The following is a 10,636-nucleotide window of genomic DNA, read 5'->3' on the forward strand; positions in this document are numbered from 1 at the left end:
TGGCAACCTTTTGACTTGGTAGCCTAGAGTTTTTAATTTGGCACCTTCCATGGGCCACAAGCTCCAGTTTCTGGAGAGCTCAAACTGCCTGCAGTTCCCCTCTGTAGATACCCCACCTCTCTGTAGCAAGGATATATGTAGGCACAAGAGCAGCAGGGGGAGCTGTGGAGAGGATGAGTCTCTCAGCACAGCTGCATGCTGCTCAATCCCCACTGCTGCCTGTGTACAGGTTGGACCTTCCTGGACCAGATCCAGTCTGAGGACCATAAATTACCAACCCCAGGTTTATGCAATAAAATTAAAATATATACATACCTACAATGTGCTACACATTTCTTCCACATTTTATAGCTTTGTAAGATAGATGGGTGGTAAAATCCCTTCTGATAACTCATTGCTATAATATTGGACATGCTAAAACCTACTTTTTTTGTTCCTCTTCAGCAATGTATATTTACAAGTAAAGGCAATTTCAAATATTGTATGGAAGTATCAACGCTATCATTTCATCATGGCCTACCATGAAAAGCCTGTTCTGCCTCCACCTCTTATTATTCTTAGTCACATGGCTTCCTTATTTTGTTGTATATGTAAGAGAAGAAAGAAAGACAAGACCTCAAATGGGCCAAGTAAGAATAAACTTTATCCAATTAACCATTATATTTGATTTTATAATGTGATGTTTTCAGTTTTAAAAACAATAACTTACTTGGCTATTCATTTTGTAGAGGGAGCACAACAAAGGTATGATTAATTTATTAATACAGAAGCAGAAAATTTGCTTTCTTAGAATTTATTTTGACATCTGAAAAATGTTTGAGTGCTCTTGCATTAATAAATAGAATAAACACTTTACAGGAAGCTGAATTTATTTAGTGTTTTGATATGTGTTAGGTTTTTAAATCTCTTTGTATAGATGCGATGCATAATTCTACTATCTGCATATTTCTAATATCTCATCACTGCAGATCGTGGTTTTCCCTGTTTAAAAATAGCAAATTCTCTGATTAAACCTCCCAAATTTGTGTTTTATCCATGATTAAAATAAAACACCACTTATATATATCAGTTGAACACAATGTTTTATTGATATATTATCAATTTTAAAATCATGTGGAAGCCTACCAGTGCCTCAGTCACTATAATAAATTCTAAATACCTGTACATTTTGGCATTTGATTTTGGGTTTTGTATCATAGAAAGGTCACCAGGACATGGGTCCAGCTGCATCTGTCCCCCACCACTGTTTTGTAGTGCTGAGCAGCCCTGATATGTCAGTGCCCTGACTGTGCCATTGCCCCTCACTCCCCACTCATAGCCCCCTCCCCCAGCTGTCAGGGCTACAGGGCTAGGGACCTGGGTTCACAGCCCCTGCCCCCCCCCCCAAATATTGGCTGCTGCCCATGGGAGGCAGCGGCTGCTGTGGCAGAGCAGAGCATGGAGCCCTGCTTCCTTTCCCCCATGGTGAGCACCATTGGAGTGGAGTCAGGGAAGGGGGTTTGGATGTTGGCTGGTGACTCTGAGCTTGGGGCTCCCTACCCTACTGCCCTCCCCTGGGGCCTCTGCAGCTCAGGAGTGAGACCCAGAGCAGCAAAGCAGAATAGGGTGTGGAGGCTCAGTGCTGCTGCCAGGAACCTGGTGCCACCATGGCAAGGTGCCTCCTGCACACCCAGCAGCAGTGGTGGGTGCAACTCTGTGCTGCTACTCCCAGTGCTGCCAGGCAGGCAGGGGGCACCTTGCCATGGCTGCATGGGGCTCCTGATAGTGGCACTGAGCCTCTCTGCCCTGCTGTGCCAGGTCCTGCCTGCTGGACTGTGGAGGCCCTAGGAGGCCTGAGCCCTAACCCTAACCCTCCCTTTTTCCCTCCCTTACTATGGTGGCCTCAATACCACCCTCACCTCCCCCTGACTTACCTGTAGGGAGCTACTGCTCTCATGCTGCCTGGCTGCTAAGTGCACATGTGCATGCACCCCCTACCAGAATCCCCTCCTCCCGCTCCCCCCAGCCCCTTGGAGGCTGGAGCTCTGCCAGCCTACAAAGGGAAACCTACTGTTTCCTACATTTTTCTCCTTTAAAGGAGAAAATCAAGGGGGGGGTCTGCTTAAACAGAAAATCTGCATTTTACCATGGCAAACAGAAAACCTGGATCTCTGCTTATCACCAGTAGCATTCCAACTTCTGAATGTGCTGACCCTTGGATTTTAGTTCTATCCTAATCTTTTTAATGACTTCTTCTTTGTTTTGCACTTGTGATTAACATTGAGTATCTCAGTCCCATCATTTTGAAACTGAACAAATGTAAATTGAAAAATTAATTATCTAGAAAATTTTAGCTTGTTCTTAAGATACTAACATCTAAACATCAGAAAACCAATTTACCATGATCTACCGTGCTGCTTCATTAGAACACAAGTTCAGCTAAAAAGACCAGTGGGCTTGAGAGACCCAAATTCCAACTCCCAGGAGGCAGCAAAAGGGAATTTTAGAACTTAAACTTTCTTTTGAGCCTTTGTTTTTTTGGGGAAGGGTAGGAGGGAGAAAGTGTGATTGTAATCTTAGTCCTGAGGGGTTAGGGGACAGGAAAGTTGCTTAAAAAAAGTTTTTTCCATAAAGCACAGGCAGAAAACCCTTTTTCTCAGCCAGTTAAAAACATGTAACATCTGCTTAATTTATTGTACTTAGTTGTGGCTAGTGATTTCAAGTGCTTCTTGCAGTTATTAAACTTCTAAACTTTTGCTTTCTTTGTCTTTAGAACTCTTCCTAACTGAAGAAGACCAAAAGAAGCTTCATGACTTCGAAGAGTTATGTGTTGAGATGTATTTTAATGAAAAGGATGATAAATTCCACTCTGGCAGCGAAGAGAGAATCCGGGTCACTTTTGAACGGTAGAACTTATGAAGAAATTTTAAAAATGTTAATCTTTGAGTTCCTGAAATATGTTTTAATAGGCAATTACAGTGCATGTAGCTACAGATGCAAATATTTGTGACAGTTGAGTTTGATGATTTTCATGGCTACATTGAAGTTAATCATGCAGAATGTTTTGTTACTTGCATTTCTGAATTATAGAATAATTTCTACTTGTGAATTCCCAGAAAATAAGATTTTTTTTTTTGGTATTGTTTAGCTTTTTTGAAAAGATTTTCTTAAATGTAATGGTAGGTGTTAGGCAGCAGTACTAGAGGGCAGGCATGTCAAAGATATGGCCTGTGGTCTGGATATGGTCTATAGAGCTCCATCATCCATCATCAATGTTGCCTCTGGGTCTTAGATTGACATATACACCGCACACAGTATGCACCACACTACGTGCAAGGCTCAGGATGTGTGCCACACTTGGTGCCTGCTAGGACTGTGCAAAGTTTCGGTCCCTGATTCGATTTGGCAGAGATTAGGCCTGTTTTGGTGGCCAAATCCAAATCGAATCAGGAGAGTCTTTAATCTCTCCCTTTTAACAGAATCAGAACCCTCCAAATCAATTCCAAAAGATTCGGCGATTCAGACATAGACATAGCTTAACTCAGGGTGCCAGGCAGCTTGTGAATACTTCAACAGTGGGGTGGATGGAGCGTCCCACAGGAGCACAGGGGGGCTCCCCAGTGTGCTCAGCAGCAGACCCAGAAGTGGACCAGAAGCACTTCTAGTCCACTTCCAGGTCTGCCGGGGAGTGTGCGGGGGGGCCCCATGCTTCCCCCACTTGACAATTGGTGCCTCCTGGGTCTGGGGGGGCACCCGGGGTCCTCCAGTGGCCGATTGCTGAGCCAGGGGGCATGGGGTCCAGAGGTGGACAGAAGTACTTCCGGTCTACTTCGGATTCACCACTGAGCATGCGGAGGGCGGGGGCCGGGGGGATGCTCCTGTTGGACATTCATCCACCCCAGCATTGCAGCATTCATGAGTCGTGCCTAGTACCTCAAGATATGTTGAAAAAACATTTAAAGCTGTGTTTATGGCCGAATCACTGATCCTCTGAATCAAATTGGGGACAGTGATCTGAATCGACAAAATGAATCACTGTCCCCGATTTGGCCCAAATCCAAATCAAGTAAGACCCATTTCGCACACCCCTAGTGTGTGCCTCAGCGAGTCTGGGAAATGTAGCACCTGCTTTGGGACCCACATTGTATGCAGCATTTGTGTGGGACCTGTCTGGGGACCTTCCCCCTCCCTCTCCCCACCTGTCAGATTCAGTGCCCAGAGCACCCACTCTGGCCAGTCTAGGTCGGGTTCTGCATGCTCCAGATCTGGCGTGCTTGCAGGGGTTGGGGGTAGGAACTGGGTTGGTGGGGCTGGCACTGCACAGTTTATTGGGCCTGCGGATCAGTCCTATACCACTTATCAGGCTCATGGGGACAGATGAATTAAACACTCCTGTTGTAGGCCCTTGACTGACATTTATTCCTTAATGCCTTTATACATACCCACTAAAGTCTACTAGGCTACACCAAAATTTGTAAAATAAATATAGCTTAAGTGTTTCTTCCATTCGTGAACTAATCTTCAATATCTTTCACTTTTATTTTCTTAGGGTTGAGCATATGTGCATTCAGATAAAAGAAGTTGGTGATCGAGTCAATTACATCAAACGATCATTGCAGTCTTTAGATTCCCAGATTGGCCATTTACAAGACCTCTCTGCTCTGACTGTGGACACTCTAAAAACACTAACTGCGCAAAAGGCTTCAGAAGCTAGCAAGGTCCATAATGAAATTACACGGGAGCTGAGCATTTCAAAGCATTTGGCACAAAACCTTATTGATGATGGCCCTTTAAGGTCTTCTGTGTGGAAAAAACATAGCATAGGAAATATTTTTGGTTCTTCTTTTCCACAAGGTGGCCTTGAGAGTAATAATGCTTTACTCTGTAACATTTCTATACGCAATGAAAGAAACACCCAATATACGATGGGTCAGGATTTAGATCCTGTTCCCAAGAGGGAAGAACTATTTTTACAAGAGGCAGGTTCCTCAGGCAGTGCCTTATTTCCAAGTGCTGTTATTCCTCCAGAACTTCGACAAAGAGTACAGGGCGCAGAGATCTCAAAATGCACTAATAAAAATAAAAAACTAGGTAACTCATCAAACAGCATGCCACATCTGACTTCAACAACTAAATTTTTTGTTAGCACTCCGTCTCAGCCCAATTGCAAAAGTCAGCTGGAATCTACAGCAAAGCAAGAAGAAGCTATTTGCTCTAAGGCTACAGAAGGAGATAATAATGTAGAATTTGGTGCGTTTGTAGGTAAGTATAACAAAGTAGATTGTAAATGTCCTGAAGTCATTATTAGCTGCTCTTATTCTCTTGCTTCTGGCTCTGCTTCCCTTGCTTTCACTCAACCTTGTGCTGAAAGTGGAGGATACATTAATTGTGGTTTTGTTCATGATCAAAATGACATCAGTGATAACTACAATGGAAGAGCTAACAAACGTGATCACCAGTCCCTTGTCAGTTTATCGGAGAACAGTATTCAAAAGAAGTTACTTCTGTCATCTGACAACCAGGCATCATCAGCGGTCAGCACAAGTGGTAGCCCCCATGGAAAATTGAATGTTAAAGATGAACTCCCCAAATGCCAGCACATTCAAGCAATGGAACTACAAAACCAAGATTTAAGTTCTCACATCAGTACAGGACTACTTCAAAAACTGTGGACCAAAGGTTTGATTTATCAAGAATTGTATGGTATTTGGGTGTTTTCTGGTTGCAGGTGACTTTATTGTACCATTATGCTTTGCTTGTTTTGCTTTTAACTTTCCTAACCTCCTCAAATTGTCTGGATTTTGTTTTACTGTGAAATGATCTTTTCTTTATAATTTCATCATATAGGCAATATTTTTCTGACCATTACACAGCTGTTGATGAATATAATTTTCATGATAATATTAGTTCTACAGCTTTGTATGGGCAATTCAGATATACTTCAGTGGTACTTATTTTGAAGTTTTTTTATTATAAAGCTCATGGAAAAATATTGCCTATTTCTTGATGAAATTACAGAAGACTTCAGGAATCATGAAAAAATATCTTTGGTGGTATCTGTGACAAACTAAGGGATCCTACTACACTACAATTCTAAACACTTTTACTAGGATCTTCCACTGTTCAGAGTAATGTACCCCATGGGAGGTTTTCAAACACAGTTCTTTTTTAAATCCCATTTTATGTTCTTTATTTTTGTTTACTTTACTTAAAAAGGTTTCTGGCTAGAGTAGACGCTTGATGGATAAAACAGTGGCAGATTCATTCCAAAAGTAGGTATGGGTTTACTAACTATATTCTGCAAATTAAAGAACAGATTAATTCAGAGCCAGTTTCAACTGGAGAATCACAGTCTGAAACTTTTTGAGGCTGCCTGTTCTCTTGCAGAGCAATAGTATCTCCCTGGACAAACCATGCATTTCTTCATATGGATATTGACTTGTTTAAAAAAAAGTTTTAAATTTAGAGAAGAGCTTTATTCTGTTACTATGAAATGTGGGGTGCTTAAAATGATACATTTACATCATAAGTATTTTTAGATACATTTCCTCTACCCTCACATGAATATTTGTAACCACAGACTAGGCTCATCATACTTGTAAAGAACACTGTGCTTTTTGCTTTAAAAAGTAAGGCTAGAAAAGCATAAAGCATTTAAAATCTGACCATGCAACTCAGTTTGACTTTCAAGTAAGTTGGACTACTAATAATTTTTAATACAAACTATACTTTTTTTGTTGGAGCCACGCATTCATTATATGATCCTCTGTCATCCAACATTTAGAATAGAGTTCATCTTTATTGCATGGTACTTATAGAATATCTGAGCCAGAGCAGCTCTCTGTTAATGAAGTAGGTTTATTTTCAGTGTAACACCATGCATGTTGGTGGAGTTGAATATAGTCTTGAGGATGAAGTTGTATAGTTTTTAAAAGCTACAAAAGGAAATTGTTTTTCCTGTAGTTAGCATATTCGTGTAAAATATGCAGATTCAGAATATCCAGTTCCTCCAACATAGGACCCTTCTTCTCTTGAAACTAACGTTTTAAATTGTAACAGTTTTATTCTTTAATGTGGGGAAAGCATCTATTCCTAATTTCTAACCTTTTTAATTAAATCTACTTACTTTATAGTTTTTCATACAAGGTTTTCCAATACAATCAAACATGGAGAGCATTGTTTTTTTGTGTCCCCAACATAACAGAATCTTTGGCATGATCAGAACTTAAAAGTTAACTCTGCATATTCTGGTTTTTTGTTTCAATTCATTCAAAGGTCACAGAGACAGTATGGAGTTACAGCGGTTTAAAGAAATAGCAAACAAAGAAAAAAATAATATTGAGGTAAGACTGAAAACTGTCCTGTGAAAGTACACTGTTGTAGTTTAATGTGGGTACTATTTTCCTCATCTCGGCACTTTTTACATATTTTAATTCATAGTTTACATTTTGAAAATATAAGAACAAACATTTTGACAGACTAGTATACAGAGAAGTTACATACAGTTGCATTCAGTAAGAGAATGAAAGTATATGCACAGATTTTTGTAATGGAAATAATGGAGAAATGGAAATCTGGATGGAACCTTATTTATGGAGCAATTACCATTGTTATACTGCAGGGGTTGGCAAGCTTTTTCAAGCTAAAACCTGGAACCACTTGGCTCCAGTCCAGCATGGGCCAGATGGCTTTAGTGGTGCATTGGTGGTGCTGGCCTTTCCCTGGACCCCCACTGGTGTTATGCAGCTCCCAGCCTCCCACTCCCTGTCTGTGGGGTGAATGCAGCTTCCAGCCTGTGGGGAGCTGTGCTGGGGCCAGGAAGCTAGAAGTTGCTTCCATTCTGCAGCTGCTACTTGTCCAGGCCCCTACTCATACTTTCCCCTTACCCCCACCCTTGTCCCCAATGCAGCTTTGCTCTGGCTGGAAGCTGCTCTCACAGCACAGCTTTGGGGAGGGGAAAATAGGAGGGGGTGGGGAGAGAAGCAGCAGAAGTGCAGGTACAGCTTCCAGCTCCCTGGCCCCAGCACAGCTCCTCGCTACTTAGCTCCAGCTCTGGCATGGGCACAGGCAAAGTCTGGTGGCTCTGTGGGCCATCTCCAGCTTGTGGGCCATACATGGTAGACATTTGTTTATATATTGGGATAATGACCTTCAGATAGTTAAGCCATGCACTGAATTTCCACTTAAAACAAAGGAGGTAGTCATTGAAATTAATAAGCGTGATATGTGTAGGACCAGTTGCACATGTTATCTTATCAGTTAGGGAATCTGACTTGAGATTTAAAGCAGCTATTGAGGAAATGTTGTGCAGTGATCTTTTAAGGAAGATCACTGCTCAACTGGCTTCCTGGAAAATTAATATTCTGGTGAGTTACTTTTTATACAATGCGTGATCTTCAGCTTTAACTTGTGTAATATATTTTTTTCATTTTTCCTTGTACAGGAGCAACAAGAAGACTTTAAGAAAGCTGTTCTGGAGGGTATAGAGATGACCAGACACCAGGTAAATAGGAAGCCTTTGAGTTCAGAGTCACTGTAATCAGTAATAAGTACTTGCCTTCATGATTTTAGGTTTTCCACATGAAGTGCAGAAGCCCAGGACACCATGGATGAAGAAGGAAAGTTTGGAGACAAAGTGAATGTCACACTAAAAAGCAGATGTGTTTAGACTCTGATTAACCTGTAATTTCTTTTCAGGTTCATAGAGGATTCCATTTATAGCTAGCAGCAGTCATGTCATAATTAAAGTTGAATTTTTCATTTTAATGTTGATTATAGCCATGATCCTTCTTTTTTTCTTTAAAGAAAAATCCTGGAAGAATGAAATTTTGATATCTATTTAACAAAAAGGAAGTGTCTGTTTACCATGGACAAAATGTCCAAGACCAAGAGAAAATTTTGACAGTTGTGCCATTAATCAGATAAATTCTTCAGAAGTTGACACTGGGGAAAAAAAAGAATTATGCAGAATTAGTACATTGCTAATGCAGTAGCATTCAGATGGGCCAGATCTGGCCTCTGTCACCATGTTGTCTAGGCTGTGGGGTCTCCATGGATCTGGAAATTTGGTGGTAGGGAAGCGGTGGCAGCATTAATTGTTGTGGCTTTCAGAGTTGCAGCAGTTAAAGCTGTCACTGTTTCCCTGCTGTCAAATTTCTGGATCTGTTGGGAGCCCCGTGAGCCAGATGATACAGTCTCTTGTGCTGGAAGGTAGGGGTTGCCCTGTGACCAGATCAGGCATGTGGGACCACTTCATGGTTGGGGCTAGCCACCGAGCTTGGTCACACACAAAGACGATGACTATTTCTCATGTCTCTATACCACATTTGACCCCAAGATAGATCCCATGCAACAGTCTGCATAAATGCTTAAAGGCAGATATACCTGTGTTATTTCAGTGGACTAATGGTGCCTCTTCTCTGTTACAGCATCCTAAATCAGCTCAGTACCGTATGTCAAATAGAACCACTCTAGCAGCAAGTCTCTAATGATGTGTTCTCCAGAAATATACAGTACCGAACAATCTCTTGGCCATCTTTAAATGTTTCCAGTATGAAAAGGATGAGGGTGTGTACTTCAAATCCACTTCTAAGACATACTGCCTAGATGTGTAATAAGGCAGCTCTGCATCTAATGCAGCAAGTGATGCACAGGGCATCACCAAGGTGCCACGGTGTGGAATGTGGCAGCGTGTTCAGCCACCCCTGCAATAGCAGCTAGTTTTTCACCCACCCACAAAAGCAGCACCCTGTGTTGCTGTGCTGGTCACTCCTTCTCTTTTAGTTACACAGTTGATACCTGCACTTTCTGGATGGTGTTGATGTCATTCTACCAAACTTTGAAGGCTCTCCCTTTTCTGTCGGCAAGAGCTTGCATTTCCCTATCATTTGCATCAAACCAGTGCTGATGCGTCTTTGTGGAGAAGCCTAGAGATTCTTTGTACATCTCTTCAGTGCCTTTCTTGAGGCTCTCCCAGTGATCCGTGGTGTCAGGAGTCCTCATGGGAGCACTACTAGAGATGATCACATTTAGCAGGGCCTTTCAAGTGCTCAATATTGAACCTAAGTGCTGCAGTGTCAGTATTGAGTCATGCAAGTTCTCTAGCCATGAGTGCTGTCTTTCATCCTGGTCGACTGGGTCAATGTTAAGTTGTCCATCAGGGTGCAGATTATTTCAGGTTATTTGATTCGGACTGCAGATTGGAAAACCACATTCAGTGGAATCATTCTGTCAGGTGAAATGAGACAGACTACATTTAGGGAATCCTTATTAGCTTCCTCCACATATGGGGTGAACAGACCCTAAATAGTCCTGCACAGTCATGATTTGCAGCTGTCAAATTGTGTGCCTGCCTCATTTCCAAATACGAAACCATCATACTCTCTTTGCCTTCATGTAGGTCTACGATTAGAGACATCTAATACTCACTAGTACCTGCCCCCATTGCCACTTACCCACCACCGTGAGAATTAGTATGCCTAAGCATATCTTCATTTTATATGGGGATGCTGTTGTGCATCGACAGCCACACAGTACTTCGTGGGAAAGAAACCTTAATCTGATGTTGAGGAAAACCTAAATGCCTGGAGTTTTCTATTCCACTTCAGCCTTCTGCCTTTGCTGCCATCAAGCTCAGCAAATGGGCAGACGAGAACCT

General features: G+C 41.9%; 1 protein-coding gene across 2 annotated transcripts in view; it reads left to right on the plus strand.

Moving 5' to 3' along the window:
* Positions 1–10,636, plus strand: part of TRPM7 (transient receptor potential cation channel subfamily M member 7) — a 109,628-nt gene that overhangs the window by 77,675 nt on the left and 21,317 nt on the right. For both annotated transcript variants that reach the window (XM_019533661.1, XM_019533660.1), the window contains exons 24-28: positions 445–629; positions 2,753–2,885; positions 4,529–5,241; positions 7,255–7,322; positions 8,423–8,482. In XM_019533661.1, coding sequence (XP_019389206.1) covers positions 445–629; positions 2,753–2,885; positions 4,529–5,241; positions 7,255–7,322; positions 8,423–8,482 — 1,159 coding nt within the window. The remainder of the gene's footprint in view (positions 1–444; positions 630–2,752; positions 2,886–4,528; positions 5,242–7,254; positions 7,323–8,422; positions 8,483–10,636) is intronic.

Source organism: Crocodylus porosus, unplaced genomic scaffold (genome assembly GCF_001723895.1).
Source record: "Crocodylus porosus isolate Cpor-Errol unplaced genomic scaffold, CroPor_comp1, whole genome shotgun sequence".
Lineage (NCBI taxonomy): Eukaryota > Metazoa > Chordata > Crocodylia > Crocodylidae > Crocodylus > Crocodylus porosus.